General features: G+C 46.1%; 1 protein-coding gene and 2 long non-coding RNA genes across 3 annotated transcripts in view; 2 read left to right on the forward strand and 1 right to left on the reverse strand.

Annotated features, from left to right (window-relative positions):
- LOC111849400 (plexin-A2-like) overlaps positions 1-7719 on the forward strand; it is a 111685-nt gene extending 103966 nt beyond the window's left edge. The window contains exons 27-32 of the mRNA XM_072715118.1: positions 161-257; positions 1461-1654; positions 2056-2225; positions 2835-3047; positions 5981-6131; positions 7018-7719. Coding sequence (XP_072571219.1) covers positions 161-257; positions 1461-1654; positions 2056-2225; positions 2835-3047; positions 5981-6131; positions 7018-7113 — 921 coding nt within the window. The 3' untranslated portion in view covers positions 7114-7719. The remainder of the gene's footprint in view (positions 1-160; positions 258-1460; positions 1655-2055; positions 2226-2834; positions 3048-5980; positions 6132-7017) is intronic.
- A 3881-nt stretch (positions 7720-11600) lies between these two features.
- LOC140592249 (uncharacterized) lies at positions 11601-13994 on the reverse strand. The gene is made up of 3 exons (XR_011992548.1): positions 13849-13994; positions 12454-12573; positions 11601-11939 (listed from the first exon to the last, which is right to left on the reverse strand). It is a non-coding gene; the product is annotated as an uncharacterized lncRNA (long non-coding RNA).
- A 490-nt stretch (positions 13995-14484) lies between these two features.
- LOC140592248 (uncharacterized) lies at positions 14485-16520 on the forward strand. The gene is made up of 3 exons (XR_011992547.1): positions 14485-14584; positions 14791-14921; positions 16460-16520. It is a non-coding gene; the product is annotated as an uncharacterized lncRNA (long non-coding RNA).
- The last annotated feature ends 1346 nt before the right edge of the window (positions 16521-17866 follow it).

Raw genomic sequence — 17866 nt, forward strand, 5'->3', positions numbered from 1 at the left:
GGCTGCTGGCCAGCCGCGCTGTACGCCTCCCCAAGGGGTGGGGGGCAGGGGCGTGGTCCTGGCACTGGGGGAACCAAATGGCACTCTTGTGGTGGGACAGCAGCCATCAGATTTATTTGCAGGAGCTGAGCGGAAATGACGGCTTGTGTTTTCCTCGCAGGTATCAGACCGCTCCATGGTTGCCCTAGTCCCCAAGCAGACCTCGTCCTACAACATTCCCGCCTCGGCGGGCGTGTCTCGCACCATCAGCCGATACGGTGAGACATCTCAGCTTTGATTATTGGCAACTCATCTCAGAAGCTGGGATGTTTTAAACTCCTCAGCTGGTAAATGTATCATTCAGACCAGCTTAGATCAGGCAGGAACGTACATCTGAGAGTTCATTTCCGATATCGGGGTTTGGGGGATGGCTGCACAAGTACAACATTTCAGCTATTGTGCATTATATTGGGTCGGCAGCTGTGCAAACCTGATATTTTACACATGGTGAAGTTCCCAGCAAAAGCAAATTGTGAAGCAGAACATCTCTCCTTCAACCCCCCCCCCCCCCCCCCCCCCCACACACACACACACACACACCCACCCAGGGGGAAAAGGAAGTGTCTCACTTGTGATATGTTTTTCCTCGCTGTCACATTCGCCTCGGTGCAGTGGAGTTAATCGGTGGCTGTTCCAGTGGAAAGACATGAGGAAGGGGGCAGAATGAGGTGGGGGTGGGGGGGGGCGGTCAAGCTATGTAAGGAGGTGGGGAAAATGAGATTAATTAGGCAGGAAGGCATGCGCAGGCTGACACGGATCCTCACCGATGTTAATGTGCCTGCTCACAAGGGTCAGATAATATTTACCAGAGTAATGAAGAAAAACCAGCAATAAAATGATAGTAGTGGTACAGTAATAATAATGATTTAATTATAAATAGCCTGTAGCAATTTTACAGTTTTGAAGTCAAGCGCCTTACCCACTATGTTAAATAGGAAGGGATTGTACATGCAAGAATTATCTCTCCGAAATGTAAAAAGTTACCTTTTAAGAATCTTAACTAATTAATGCAGTTTAGTATGGTTCAGGTACATTGCCAGCCAGTTGACGCTGGGATTTGGCAATGGTGATCACTCAAAAGCGCCACCTAGAGGCCACCCAGGTATCCGTGGGCTGGCCGCCAAAGTCGGTGCGAGACTGGCTGCTGCTTCGTGTGCCGCTAGCTCTCCCGCGCGGCGTCGCGCGGCCGCCGGCGTGAAGCAGAAAGCAAGCTGGCGGGGGTGTGAATCAACCGAGCGGACGCCAGCCGACTTGGAACGCAAGAGGCGGGTGCGGGGCAGTTCTTTAATGGAGGATTAGCATCGCCCAAATTATGCAGGAGAAAAGGGGAAAAAAATAACACACAATAAGGCATTGCTGTGGAGGATTATGTCCTGGGAATGATGGGAAATTAACTCCTTCCTGCCGCCCCCCCCGCCCAGATTCTGCTTTCCGCTACACTTCGGGAAGTCCGGACAGCCTGCGTTCCCGCGCCCCCATGATCACGCCCGACCTGGAGAGCGGCGTCAAGGTCTGGCACCTGGTGAAAAACCACGAGCACGGCGACCAGAAAGAGGGCGACCGCGGCAGCAAGATGGTGTCCGAGATCTACCTGACCAGACTGCTGGCCACAAAGGTACCAACCCCCAAAAGGCGGCGGGGGGGGGGCGGGGGGGGACACACCACGTTTGAGGAGAGCTATGTAAGACAGACAAGTTCTCCCGTTTAGACAGAATTTTGTTTTCACTCTCGGCTTGCAGATAGAGCATAAAAAGCCCGCTCTGTCGATTCGATGCCCGAGTATGTTGCCCTCTCCTCGCTGAAGCCACAAAGCTGTCGTTTGTATTCATTTCTCAACCCTAGCTTATTAATCCTGTAATAAATTCACCTGCACATTCCACCTGGATCTGTCCGTCGCCCTCACTGAAGATAACCAGACAAACACGTATGATTTTCCACACTCCGTTGGCAACAGACATCTCCTGGGGCAGGACGACGGGGCAGAATGAATGAGCTCACATATGCCTCCCCCAACAGGGCACCCTGCAGAAGTTTGTGGACGACCTGTTTGAGACCCTCTTCAGCACGGCGCACCGAGGCAGCACCCTCCCGCTCGCCATCAAGTACATGTTCGACTTCCTGGACGAGCAGGCCGACAGGCACGGCATCCACGACACGGATGTGCGTCACACGTGGAAGAGCAACTGGTGAGCTCCCCCTGCAGGCAAGCTGCGGAAACAGCTGCTCCCATCGGGCAGAGTATCAACCATGAACCCTTGTAAAAACAAAGCAAGTGTTTCTCCAGTACAGGAAGCCTAACATATTCCTCATGGTTTCTTTCTCCATGTACAATGTATCTATCTCTTATTGTATCGATTAGCATTCGATTAAGATGCTTGTCTGTAACATAGCGTATAGTAAAATCTACCTTCTGTCCTTTCCATACGTCCTTCCATTCTTTTTCTACTGTGTATCCAGTCCAGTGTTACCAAGGGAGCTTATTTTCGGTCACAAAGGGCAATGGTGCATCGCAGAGCGCACACATATTCTGGGCAATTTTGAGATGCCAGTTAATCTAAGTGCAGGTCTTTTGACTGAGGACTCTACACAGGGAGAACGTGCAAACTCTACCTATAGAGTAGAGTTGGGATTCGAACCCCAACCATGAATCTGTGATAGAACATTGCCACCAATAATCGCTTTTTGCTTTGGGTCAGTTATGGGCTATCAAGCTATGCTATGATGAAGTTTTCTGGGTCTGAGATATCACTCTGAAGTTTATAACTCCAAGGCTTTTCCCAACCCCCGCCCCCCAGCCTGCCTCTTCGTTTCTGGGTAAACGTCATCAAGAATCCACAGTTCGTCTTCGACATCCACAAGAGCAGCATCACGGACGCCTGTCTCTCCGTGGTGGCCCAGACCTTCATGGACTCCTGCTCCACCTCTGAGCACCGACTCGGCAAGGACTCACCCTCCAACAAGCTGCTCTACGCCAAGGACATCCCCAACTACAAGAGCTGGGTGGAGAGGTAACTTCTGCAGGGGGATGATTCGGCTTCACAATGATTTGGCTTCACATACCTGCCTCTAATAATCAGCAGGTTTCCCACTGTGTCCTGATACCCAACCAGAAACTTTCATCCATCCGGCTAACCAATACAGAGTCACAGTGAGCCTGGTGCCTATGGCAGTAAGGACAGGGCACCGACTGGGCACGTCAGGGGCAGGATGCCAGTCTGTCACACAGCACGCACTCGCATGCACTTAATCTCTCATCATGTGACACCCGGTCAGCTACCTTCATTGGAGGAAACCAGAGCAGCCAGTAGAAAACATGCAAACCCCACTCACAGGGCCGGGGAGGGATCTGAACTGTGAGTTAATTGTGAAGTCACAGTGATGCCCACTGAGCCACCACAGCGTTCGTACAGTACTGTGCATAAGTCGTAGGCAGTGAAAGAAAATATTTAAGGATGCTTATCTGGGTAGTAAGTGTATATCTGTTCATGAACAAAACAGTTTAAGAACATATGCAAATTGAAAGTAATAAAAGAGTAAGAATTTCTTTTGTTCTCCAAAAAGTAGCTGATATGGTGTTGGGTGGTTATAAGAGCCCTGCTTCAATTCCCGAACTCCCCCTCAAGGGGCACCCCAGCCATTAAACCACAAGCTCAATTAATTAATTCACTTAATTCATTAAATAACTCAATTAGGTATTTATTAGCCAAGCAAGGTCGGGTAGTGGCCAAGTCAAAAATACCTTGCTGAGGCCGTGGGGCTCCTGGCTCGTGCTCACCGGTGGGGGGCGTCCAGGGCTTCCCCCCTTGGCCTCCGGTGGCGGGGGGCCCGGGTGCCTGGCCGCTGTGGGGTGGCCGGGTCCATGATCGCTCGGGGCTCTGCTGGCCATCTGGGGGGCCCGGGGGCGGCGTGGTTGTGGCCTCGCACACTCATTGGGAATCATTCCATGTTAACCTGCACACTCATACATACACTCACAGCACACAAACATACACACATGCACACACACACACACACACACACAAGATAGCTCAGGGCCTTCTTGCCCTATGTCAGGGGTATTCAACTAAAATTTAAAGAGGTCCAGTTAGAGAAAATTCGGAATAACTATTTAGTGTAATATATATTTAAGTAGCCTATTAGTTGCATCAACATTGCATTTAATCAGTACCTGACTGTCAAATCAAATTAATTCAGTACAATTGAAAAACGTTTTGACAATATTTATTGTCACGTGACACAGAACTTCGGCCAGCTGGCTGGAGTGAGATGGTCAGTTCGAGATGTCTGCACACACATGTAACAGTTCTTACCTTGTAAATAGTCTGCTTCTGTATTTAACCGTGTAAATACACCTTTGACATAGCTAATTTTAGGTGTTATAATGGAATAATATAGATTTGCCGTAAGATTTCCAGCGTGCGTCTGAAAACGTGTATCATGCCAGATGCTTGAGATTTGGCAGCAATGAAAACGTACATTTTTGTTTCACCTGAGTTTATTTATATAACAGATAACATTATTTTATACATATGTTAAAAAGCAGAAACTTCAACGAACATGAAATCAACAATAAACTACGTCTATTTATCCAACATGTTATATAATACATACTGTATTTAAAAACTTTTCAGCTGTATGATTTCAGGACAGATCAGTCACTCTGTTAGGAACATTACGGCTTTTTGGTTGCGGGTTTTAGCTTCGCTGCTGCTATTAACACTAATGGCACATCAGCGCAGACAAAGGGCTGCATAAGCCGAACTACGTCTAGCTTGGCGGTTAGAGGTGTTTGACGTTCATTGGCGTGGGAAACGGCGGTTCTACTGCTAAACCACTACCGAAAAAACCACAAAAGCTGCGCCGGATAAAATAGAAGCGTCAGGTTTTAAATAATAACTTAATGTTTTGACTGTCGGTCCGGGTCTGTATAGGACAGCCTCTGGGTCCGAACCCGGACCGCGGTCCGCCTGTTAGTGACCTCTGCCCTATGTTATCCCTCTCTCTCCTTCTTGTGTGTGTGTGTGTGTGTGTGTGTGTGGCCCCCATCCTTTCTTCTCAGATGCAGATACTGGTGCGGCGACATCCAGACTGTGTTCCTGTTGGTCTGCTTATGTATTTTTTTCTTTGGTATTAATGTATTTAATTCCAGAAGCAGATACTGGCACAAGTTTATTCTCTATCATAATGGTACCACTGGTTTCTTTGTATGTATACTGTTTGTGTGGCACCTGGATCTTATTTGTCAGATACAGCAGCTGATGTGATGACACAATGTCCAGCACTAAGATGCAGAAGCTGTCCTTTTGTTACTTCTGCTCTACTTTTTCTTAAGTTGTCACATATTATTTTTCTTTCCCTGTTTTTCTCTCTCTATCTGACCCCTCCATTTCTTTTTTTTCTTCTTCTTCTTTCTTCTGTCGCTTTTCTCTTTCTCTCTTTTTCCCTCTCCTCTTTCTCTCCCTCCTCTCTTCCTCTCTTTATCGCTCCTATTTCAGTTAACTTCCCCTGTCGGCTCCGGCTTAATGGCGCAATAATCTAAAACGGTGAATGAAGAGTATATCTCAAGTAACAAGAGGAGCTTAATCCGAAGCTCCACTTGGCAAAATAAAAGTGTTGGCACAATAAAGCACCCAGACTAACATCCTGCTTGCTAAACTGCCGGACATGACAGGGGTTGGGAAAAAATAAAAAATAAAAAAAATAAATAAATACCTTGGTGTTTTAGATGGTTGCTGCAAACACTGGGTTGATTTTTTTTTTAAAGGGCTAAGCTGACACACTTTGACGGGAATAATACCGTAGTTTTGCACCAAAATTAAGATCATTTAAACAGAATTTTCTTTAACTGCCTGAGACCTTTGCACAGTACTGTGTGTAGTTTATGCAAAATAAACATGATTGGTCGATTTTACAGCTGCATGTGGCTGCCTCCCTGCTCCAGGTACTATGCAGATATCCACCGTCTGCCGGCGATCAGCGACCAGGACATGAACGCCTACCTGGCGGAGCAGGCCCGCCTGCACTCAGCCGAGTTCAACATGCTGAGCGCGCTCAACGAGATCTTCTCCTACGTCAGCAAGTACAGCCAGGAGGTGAGCAGCACTGCCGGGCCGCAGCGAACGCCCCCCACCACCACGGGGAAAACAGACCACCCGCTGGGACGGAGCCATCAAAGCCCGTCAGAACAATGGACATCAATCAATTCAAAACTCAATGAATTCATGATTCATCAGGCAATTCGCAGGCTGCAGTTTGATGCATCCTGACAGGTTTAACTCATTGTGAAGGATTTTGTGAGGAGTTCACTAGTAACTGTAGTAGTAATTTTAATAATACTGATTTTGTGCCCTTGTTTTTTGCCCTTATTTGTTAATTAAATTAACAGTGTTGTCATTTTTTAATCAAGCAAACATATTCTTAATTAAGCACTACTCAAGTGTCGTCAGGAATAATCGGTTAGAATTTATATGATCGCAACTCTTCAAAGGCAAAAAGGAACAAAGCCAGATTATGAAAACATATTTATCATAAACACTATAATCTATGCATTCTGAATCCTACAGCTACATAAGTTACATACACAGTATTATAATGTTATTATATGTTATGATGTTGAGGTGAAAGGTCACCCAGACCATTGATGTGCTCTTAGATTCTGACACCTGTGATTGTCAGATGTAGCCGCATGCCTCTACTTGCAGGAGCCTGCATCTATGCGTGTGCGTCTGCTAGCCCTACAGCGCATGTCTGCATGCGGATGTTCAGCGTGTGAAGCCGGTGTTGCTGATCTTCTCCCACACGCACCTTGACAGGCTCCTCCCACTTGATCAGGCCTCGCCTGTTTGACACTGGATGCAGCTCGAAAGACGTTCTCTTTATTTCCGCTAAAGCTCGCCAGTGTTTTTCCTGTATTTTCAAACTGCCCCCCTCCCCCCCGGGCTCCACCTCACGGTTTCTCCTGCTCTCCCTCCGTTGCAGATCACAGCGGCCCTGGAGCAGGATGAGCAGGCCAGGAAGCAGCGGCTGGCCTACAAGGTGGAGCAGCTGCTGGGTGCCATGGTTCAGGACAGCTGAGGGCTCGGCGACCTGGCAGCTACCCCCCAACTCCCACCCCACCTCCCCAACATCAGAGACACCTTCTCCAATCATGGGGAAACGCAGCTGGCCTTTTCAGAAACGCATTCGTTAAAATGTACTGTTTAGAGTTTTAGTTGATTCCAGGCTGCTGCCACGCCGCTTGCGGGCATCCACAGTGCCGTGCAGTTACTATGGAGACCGGCTGGAGGGCGGAGAAATGGTGGAAAGCGGGGGATTGGCCAGGTGTTACTTCCTATTTTCCAGCACAGATTTTGTGAGTCAGGCTTCTGTCTTTGAACCTGGATCCTGGCAGGATGGACAGCTGTGATTGGCCACCTGGCATCAGTGGACAGGAGAGAGCCGTATGGTCGGGTTTAGTGCATTCTGGAGTTTTTATTTATTTTTTCACTTCTAATTTATTCCCATCGGTTGGGTTTCTTGTTAGTGGGTTAAGCGGCTACTGCATGTTTTTTTTTTGGTTCTTCTAAAGAGTGAACAGTGTTGCTAATGCAGCCATAGGTTGGAGGATATTACCACCGAAAAGTGAAAACTGTTTCCTTTAATGGAATTAAAAAATAAAAACAGGAAAACTGATGGAATGAGCACCACTCTGAAAGACTAATGTGAATTCCAGAAGGGTCAGAGTTCATCGAACAATATCTGTTGTGATCATCAGGTCAACTGAATGTGTATCTTCAATATTCCAGGAGTCTTCTGCGTGGTAAATCTTGAAGATACGATTGTTGCTCTTTCACTTTCCAAAAATATGTTTTTTTTTAAATACAATATCAAAAAGAACCTTAGGATTTAGAGCTGATATGGTTTAAATACATTTGAAAGATGTTGTATTAGCCTGAGAACTGTTTAACAGCTCTGCAAGAACTTTCCAGACTTCATTGCTGGTCTGCACCAGGACATGGGCTTTGAGGGAAGGGCGTAGCCACAGCCCAGCAACCATGACCTGCAACTTTGATGCCTGGGATGAGGTGTGAAGGGAAGAGAGAGGACAGGGACCTCTCCCTCTCTGGCAGTGGTGGTGGGGCTGGGGGACCTCTTATGCTCACCCACCATGGACCACTCCCTCATGCAAGTTTCTTGGTCTGGTTTCACATGCTGCTGCCTTGAACGCTTATTCTTTGGTGCCAGTTCACAGAAAGTGAAGCAAAGAAATCCATCCATCAGCGGCTTCAGGACGGCAACAAAGGGGGCAATTTCGGGACCCCAGTTCACTTAGCTGAATATCTTTGGACTGCAGGCAGAATCCGGCGTACCCAGAGGAAACCCAAACATCGCGGGGAGAATGACAACTTTGGGGTGGAATTCGAACCCCTAAATCCAGAGGTGTGAGGGAACGTACTGAGCCACCTTGCCATAGATGAAACACATGCCAAGTGAAATACATCCTCCAATCACCCTAAAACTAAAAACTATGCCCAAGTTTGATTGAAATTTGTGCTATAGTTCGTCCAAGACAAGTCACTGCTTAATTGTCCATAATATCTTAAACTAATGATTTGAGATTATTCTGTCACAGAAGGCTTCAAGACAAGGTGGTGTGATTCGGGTGGACAATCTTCCCTTGATCACACTGCCTGCTGAACCCACAGGCTCTTTGCATTCGTGACTTCTCTGATTGAGTTTTAAGTTGGGGTGGTTTTCAGATATTGGCACAATCGCTGGACGGCATCCTTGGTCGTGATAATGCTGAGTATGTTCTGGATTTGCTCTTTGGACTGTAGATTGGGAGTTAAGATAATGAGAAAACATGAAAGGACTTCTTGCTCTGTGTTTCATCTCCGTGGCGTATCCACTTTTTTTACCCAGCCTCTGTCCAAATTCTGGTGAGAGGCAGCGGGCGGGAAATGGTTTATACCTCACCTTCATCTCATTTATACCTCGCTGCTTCCGGTTCATACACACTGGGCTATGGTGCTCAGTACCATCTGGACCAAAGCAGAACCCTAACCTTCAGTGCCAGTATTCGGAGCTGATGGACGAATCCTGGCCCATAATGGTAAATAAACACACCACACTTCGCAACACAGTGTAGGCAGGCAAACAATTAACGCCGATCGACGGTTTATTGACATCGCTGCCGGTTTCAGCTAATTGCACGCTGGGCAGCTTCTATGATTTCACGCTGATCACAGCCGAAGCTGTCAGCAGGTGTACAAATTTCTAATTTGCCAAAACACATTTAGAATGCGGTAAACTAGTTAGATAGCTTGTAAATGGTAGACAACTAGAATCTGCTGCAGGCAAAAGAATAGCCCATATCATGCTTATTAGCTGTGTTTCTGTGTTACTTCTTTGTTCATCTATGAGGTTTTTATGAAAGGTTTATGTAACATCTGAATGCAGAGTTTAATTAAACATAATTCCAGCTGACTTTACACTATTTATCCCGATAGATCAAGTACCAAGAGCCTTTCCCTCAGTGCCAAAGGTTCACAACTCTGCTACAGAGTGAGAATAGCAGAGGAAATTTACCTAATTTGTACTGTTGCATTGTAATTCTCTTGCCCACCAGCTGCTGTGCAGCGAGAGCCAGGAAATGATTGGTTGAGATTTCACCATCTGCACTCGCAACGATATGTCGAGTAAATGAAGGATGTGATTGAGTGTCCAGAAGCGCAGCTAATGTCATTACTGGACTGTGAGTTACGCTGTGCAATTCCTGACATCTGACCAAATTTCCAATGACCCGTTGAAATCTTAACGCAATCCCAACCAATTTACGTGATGTTTACGGAAGCTGGATCTGTATGCATGCAAATTTGTATCCTGGATATGAAATCCATACGTCGTAGCTTTCGAATTGAGCATAAGGTATGAATTTGAAATAGTGCTGAATTCAGAAGCTATACATGTTTTCGAGCTTTATTGTATGAGTACATTTTAGCGCTGATTCTTTGTTGTAAGCTACCCTCACACTAGTTAAAACTGAAGCCAGGCATTAAAGCTACAGTACATTTTCTGTTAAGAAGTCTGCATGGTTTTGGTTCAGTGCAGATCTTGGGGGACCATTATTCATATTTGTCCCAACTGTTCCCTTAACAAATAAATCTTAATCTGGTTAATAAAGTTAGCATTTTCATTCAGCAGTTAATAACAATATAAGATACAGACCATTTAAGAAACATGTTAATAAAAAGATGATGCGCAATTAGTTTTGATTTTAGTTTATTTATAGACCTAAAATGACCATAGTTTCCATTTGGTTCAATTATGACATATGGTTCAGTTTCTTGTTCAGATATTTAAAAAAATTTAATAAATCTTTATTCTTTCAGCTTTTTAACTAGTACAAGGTTAACAGAAGGTCAGAATATAATTCACACCCACAAAACCTTTAGCTGTAATTTTTACTGAAACAGAAACCAGGTGTTTTCAGAGTAACTGGTAACAAAATTACACAAGAAGTAAGACCTTTCTAGGGGTAAACAGTCACATGATTTAGCTAATTAATAAGCTGTATATTGGCTCATTACAAAAAAAAAAAGTAATTAACGTAACTGATAACACAAATGATGATATTTTTACAACTCTCTGAGTTGGTCACTTTTAAATTTTATATAAATGACTTTAAAACAAAAGTATAATTTTGTATTTAAGTTCCAGAACCAATTATTGAGACGTGTCTGATGATACCCATTCCGATTATACGGATGTCTTTTTCACATACATAGATATAGGCAATAGTCATTTTTACATTAATTTCTACTTACCAGGTCTAACTGTGCTGACTTAGCAAGACTGATAAATATTTAGTTGTGCACACTTTCCCAGCTTTATTGCAGTCTTTTTGGTTTACTCGAGTTCCTTCAAGTGAATGTGGGGTGAGAAAAAACAACCATTTTGTCCTTCACTCTAGCTGGAAAACGAGGAAGGACAGTGGTCACCACCAGAGCCCTCGACACATTAATACTGGAGTATCTCTTCAAAAATACCCTGTTATTTAAGCCCATTGTTTACACTGGAGTTCTGTCATTTTGCAAAATTATATCAGTGATGATAATGATAATGAATATATTGGATGTGCATTCTTGTTTTATAAATGTGTCGTGAAAAAATGTAAGAAATTTAATGTATTTAAATGACTTGTCAATGTTTTTTTTTTCCTTCCTTGGTTGTATTTGGTTTTTACAATAATATATTATTGTGTACCTATTGTAAATATGAAGCACACCTATTTTGCAAGCTGACAATTCACTTTGTACTGTTGTTATATATGAATAAAGTTATATATGATAAAAGCACTATAGTCATATGGCTTTTAAGTCAAGGCCTTTCTAGAAGCTCCCTGTTATTCAGGGCCATTCCAGAGGCCCAGATAGGAATATACAAAAATAAATAAGGGGATAATGAAGTTCAAGCCGGTTCAACCAGCTTTCCAGTTATATTTAAATGATGCTGCCCTGAAAAACGGCAGGGCGGGCAAGATGGATGGTTATGTAATGCAGAGAATCGGGAGCCCTGGAGGTTTAGAGAGAGCCAGCCTGACTGCCTCAAGGTCTCTGCACATCGTCTCCTAGACCCCGTTCGCACATTATGCTGCATGCAAGAGTTTAACTGTTTTACTGTCTTTCGTGTGCATTTCCTGACCTTCGCCTTGCTAATATTCAGGGGCGAGAGGCAGTCAACGCTGTCAAGCCGCTAAACGCTAATGCTGGGAATCCAAGAAGTCGTGACTTTGAGAGAAACAAACGCTCTCGAAAAAGCACGCCGGCCTCTCAGCTCTGTCCCCGGGCAGAATCCGGCCCTCATTTTGGTCGGAGGAAACTCTACAAGCATAAGTAGGGACCCTCGCTAGACATTTGTACCTGTGACAAAAAAAAAAAAAAACATGTTATGCAGTGAAGATTGAATGGCTGATTGAATGGGTGCCGTCTGAAATTGCCCTTAGCTCGAGGTGAGCCAATGTGATTGCTTGATTCTTTTTGTGCTCTGGGTAATTGAAAGTATCGATTCACCGGTTCTGTTGTTTACGCTATCTGTAGCCAGGCTGAAAATGCATAACCTAGCACAGAGACGGTCTTTGCAAGTACAATGGCTCAACATGCACTGTAGTCACAGCCCTGGAAGTGAATGCATACACTTAGATCAATATATACCAGTTTTATCTGTTTGTCCTCTACAGTATGTCACTTTTGTTCTCTAGGATTTCTCTCATTCCCCAAACCAGTCATCTCCTTCTTTATGTTCGTCTGCCCTCTAACTCTCTTTCCATCTCCAGACCAACATCACCAATTTCCTTTTTAGTTTCAAAATGGCGTCCTCCGCCCCAACTGATGCCCAAAATCATATATCCAGACCACACCCTTTCATTTTCATCACCTTCATCTGCCTGCATCTGCTCCCCGGCAGCTCTCAGCTTCTCAGTTGAACCTCCAGACCCTCCCTTTTCTGTTCGCCCGCAGAGCAGCCCACCACAGTGCAGGACCCTGGGCCCCTGAGCTGGAATGCATAAACATTCAAAAACATTGTGGGACGGTGAATGGAACCAGACACAGGGATGACGTGGATGGGCACTTTGGGGATGGTAGAGGAGATGGGAAAGCAAAATGGGCGGAGGGGCAAGGAGGGTGGGCGCAGGGCTTCAGAGAGAAGACTGGGCCAGGAGATAAAACAGAACTCATGGATCATCACCTGGAATCACAGCACAGTGCTGTCAGCTTCCTTTAATGGGCCCCAGTGCAATATTTTTTTGTAGGGGGGGGGGGGGGGCTCCTCATTTCTGGACAAATGATCATGCACGCAAACAATTCTACAAGGCCCCGACCTCAAGAACAAAAAAAGAGCTGATTCTGATGACTTTTGGGTGTATCTCCTTTGAGATTCTCTTCCAAACTGTAATTCTCCCATATATGCGATTCAATAACAGGCATGCCACCGTGTCATCATTTTCTCAATGGTGAGACCCACACTCTGAGCATACCAGTATTTTGAGCTTAAACTGGACACTCTGAGTGAGACAGATTTGCCAGTCAGGTAAAGGGTATATGTATATATATCATTTGGTTTCCAGTGGTTCGTAACGCAACGTAACACGCTTCGATAATTTAAACTAATAGATCGACAGCCTCCTGGTGTACCCCGTGAAGGGGCCCCCTGACTCCCTGTGAAGGGGCCCCTGACTGCCCGTGAAGGGGTCCCCTTGCTCATCAAGAAGGAGCCCGCTCACTCCCCGTGGGGCCCCCTAACTCCCCATGGGGCTCCCTGACTCCCCGTGGGGCCCCCTAACTCCCTGCGGGGCCTCCTGACTCCCCGTGGGGCCCCCTAACTCCCTGCGGGGCCTCCTGACTCCCCGTGGGGCCCCCTAACTCCCCGTGGGGCCCCCTGACTCCCCGTGAAGGGACCCCCTGACTCCCCGTGGGGCCCCCTAACTCCCTGTGGGGCCTCCCATATCTGTAAACCCCAGTGCCTATATTTTCTCCAGTGTTAGAGGTTCATCTCCTTCTACCCTTCTTCCCAGACTGCTCCTGCTGCACGTCTGAAGATACTCTTACACAAACAGGATGAAATGGTCCTTATCCCCCACACACACACACACACACACGCGCACACACACACGCACACACACACACACACACACATGCCAGATTTTGTTATTTCTCTCATTTGATGTGCTAAGTGGCACCAGTGGGACCACAGTGTGTCCTGTGCAGGACCGACCTCTATAACAAACCTTCTCATTGGATCTCATTAAATTCTACAAACGTATGTTCCTACCTGTTATTGTCCTCCACTGCATCACTGTCCAGTTTTTTAATTCTTAGCCCTCATTGGTCTGGGGACAGAAGGACAGCTCTGCCACTTTGGCATTCTGGTTTAACACACTAGTGCAGAAACAGAGATTGTATCACATGGGCTGGGCACTGAATTCTGAATGTCTAGTGTGGGGCAGAGAGACAAAACAATTTAATGTTACGGGTAATTAAGTACAGCTAAATGACTGAGCACGTCAGCCCACTTTAGTCAGGACTCCTTTCTTGGTTTCGATTCTCTCCGTAATGAATTTCCACTCAGTGCCCTTTGGGCCAGTTCGCTTAAATAAATGCATCAAATAACATCTGACCAGCTGGTGAAACCCGATGGGTCGATGCGTGTGTGTTTTGTTCCTGTCACCTACCCGAGTCAGACTGTGCAGGCTGCTTAATAAATACCCACAACGTCTGCCTATCCCTATCACTGCAAATCTGTTTGGAGACGTGATACAGTCTAATAAAAGCAAAAAAAAATGCAATCAAATGTAAAATGCTCTGTAATTAAATTGATACTGGGCTGTGGAAATGTTTCGGTGTTGATTACGTTTTATTTCCTGTGTCACACAGTGAGGGTTCTCACGTACGCCGCCTCTTTGGGTCTCTCTCTCTCTTCGATAATTCCCCAAACCCCATCACCCTTGCAGGACCTACTAGGAATCTCCATAGACGTAGACTCTGCACAGCAGGCTGACACATTCCAGGTACCTCGCTGTCTCGACCCACTTATATTTACATGTATGTGCTGTATTTAGCAAACACGTTCATCCGAAGCAGTACACTGTCTTTTGGGGAAAGGAATATTAGGCAGTGTCTGGAGCAATTGGGGTTTATGGGCCTTGTTCATGGACCAAATGGTGAAAACATTCTGCCGACACTGGGATTCGAACCATCTACCTTCCGATCACAGGTACCACGTCCGAGCCCACTGCGCCTCATCCCTGAAAATAAACTGGGCGACTTAGAGAGACCTGTTAGCCTAACTTCATGTCTTCGGACCACAGAACGGAGCTGAAAATCCACACAACACAGGAGGAACCGGTAAATACACACACACCGCAGGGGTGGGATTTGAACCCAGTGCACTGGAGGTGCGAGGCAGGGACATGCGCTGGTCCACTGTGCCACAGGATTAATTCCTTTCTTCATCATAAGCATTTAGTTCATGTGGTTGGGCTACTCTCACAGAAAATATTCCTGAAATGCATCAATTGTAGTTTTTAGATATATAGCTTCTCAATTTTTGAAAAAAATTGGTTTTGAGGAAAGTCAGCTCAGGGTGTGTTTTTGCCTGTTTCTCCAAAGTTTGACAGTAGAGGGTAGCAATGCTAAACTGGCCAGATGTAAATCGCTGTGCCAAATCCAGTCTCACAGCCCCATCTTCTGGTCTAAAGTCTTATCATTAGGCTTTGGAGTGCTGAGCATGCTGGTCCTGACCAGATGTGGAAATGAGAAGTGACAGAGGCATGCGCTCGAGAACAGAGATTTATGTCTGTTAGTGTTATACAACCATGTGGTTGAGCCTCAGCATTTGTTTACTTAAATTCCCCGTGTGAATTCTGTTGTGTGTATCTGCGCGACCTGTAACCACCCATGTTTATTAAAAGCAGGCGCAGGAGTGATGCCTAATGAAGGAGAAAGGAACAAAAACTGATAATTAAAATTTTGGTAACCCACAGACTGCAATCACGCACGCATCCCACATGCTGAGAAGGAATGTCTCTCAGAATAGACCGATCAGCCCATTGTGTGTTGTTAAAAAGCTGCATGCATGACTCTCTTTTTGTAATAGCTGATGGCCATTGGTGCTCTCTTGATAATCATAATTAATGTCATCATCCATAACAAATGATCCTATTCAGAGCCTATGGGCACAAGGCAGGGAACAACCCAGGATGGGGCACCAATCCATCACAGGGCGCAGTCACTCACACATGCGCAGTTATGGGCAATTTGGTAACTCCAATTTACTTCAGCATGTTTCCTGGACTGTGGGGGGGGGGAACCAGAGTACCTGGAGGAAACCCCACAATGACACAGGGAGAGTATGCAAACTGCATACATATGTAATCATGGCAGAGACTCGAACCCTAGTCCCAGAGGTGTAAGGCAGCAGTGCCCACTACTGCACCACTGTGCTATCATTGTCATCGTCAACCATTAACATCGCCGGCATTGGACTGGCAGGGTGATGCAGTGGTGTTACCCCTGGGATCAGGGCTCTGCCGTGGCTCCATGTGTGTGCATGTTCTCATGTGTTGTCGTATGATTTCCACTGGGTATTTCCCTCCACAGTCCAAAAATATTCTAAGGTAAATTGGAGTTTCCAAACTGTCAAAAGGTGTGACTGGTGTGTGACTGTGCCCTGCGATGGGCTGGTGACCCATCCTGGGTTGTTCCCTGCCTTGCACCCATAGCCAGTGAAATAGGCTCCAGACCCCCTGTGACCCTGAATAGGACAAGTGGGTACAGAAAATGGAGAGATGGATCATAATCATCATCTTCATAATATTCTCCTGATTTTAAATTTGAAACAGGACATCTGACAGATCCTGTCCTTGCTCTTGTGCTTTGCGCAGATGGAAATGAGCACCCCCCCTCCACCCCCCAAGTTTTCACTCCTTTAATGCACTTCCGAAGCAAGCTGTGAAACCAGATGTGAAAAAGCTTCACGTCGCTGGACCACGGCACAACCAAGCAGAGACCCATGCTGAAGCACAGCTTCACGTCGCAGGACCACGGCACAACCAAGCAGAGACTCATGCTGAAGCACAGCTTCACGTCACAGGACCACGGCACAACCAAGCAGATGTGTCTCAGTGGCCTGGGGTGGCACATTACTCCAGATCTTGGATTCCTTCAGTTGCCCTTTGGGATGTGGAGCAGGCAGAAACGCAGACCTTTCACATGTCTATCACGCTTCCACTCCCCCTGCCAGATCATACGTCAAAGGTCAGAGGTCTGGAAACACAAATGAAGTTTGCAAATTCCAGTACAGCAACAATGGGCTGGAATAAGGGCCCTTTGTCACTCCGTTTTTAAAAAAGATCAGGAAACACATTTGACTGGACCAGGTCCAATTTCTCCTCAGTTCCCCTAAGTTGAGCTGTTCCCATATGAGGCACCCACAACACTCCGCTTACTAAAATCCACTCCCAGCACGTGGTAACAGGGGGGGCTTCCTTCTGCATGGGAAATTGAAAACAGGTCTATGTGTGTTTCAGAGCGAGAGAGAGAGAGGGACGGAGTTAGGGTGCTCCTGTGTGTCTGAGACCTGCCCCTCCAGTCGAGTGTCGCTACATTTCAATTACAAAGTAAAGTATCATTTATCTCTGCTTTCTTAATTGGCTGGACGACCTGGCTGCTTCTCGCCTGTATACCTGAAACTCAGCCCTCTCTGAAAGGCTGGGGGAACCCGGCCGAGCTCCAGAGACAGCTACTGTTCCCTGCTTCCAGATTGCAGGCCGAATTCTCCTTCCCTGAAGCTGATTGTTTTTCTTTTAAATTGGAGTCTTTGAAAAGATCTGCTTCTGAAATGATCGAGGCTGGAAAGGTCTGCACATGTATACGTAGACGCCCTTGCGGGGAAAACATAAAACCAGTTATGTTTTCAAAATGAGCAAAATGAATCTGGAACTTGAGGTCAACTGCGATAAGTGTCAAGAAGAGGGGTAATTAGAATGAATGGCTGGTTAGACACAGCATTCTTGCCACCGTATCTAGCCTTAAAAATTGCTCCTGGAGTTATAAGGGGACTGAACTGGTTTGTACTCTGCACCAGCAACCACTGTTTACACAGTGGTGCTCCAGAAAGAGATCTCCCTGGGGCATCTGCTAGCACACAAACTGCAGGCGGACGCCCTCGCTCTGTGCCGTGTCTCTCGTGAAGGTGCCGCTTCTTTTAATTAGATAGTGCAGTCAACAAATTATTTGGGGAGGAGGTCGAGATGTGTGGCCTGGAATTGGCCAGGGAGGCTCCTGTTACT

Source organism: Paramormyrops kingsleyae, chromosome 8, assembly GCF_048594095.1.
Source record: "Paramormyrops kingsleyae isolate MSU_618 chromosome 8, PKINGS_0.4, whole genome shotgun sequence".
Taxonomy (NCBI): domain Eukaryota; kingdom Metazoa; phylum Chordata; class Actinopteri; order Osteoglossiformes; family Mormyridae; genus Paramormyrops; species Paramormyrops kingsleyae.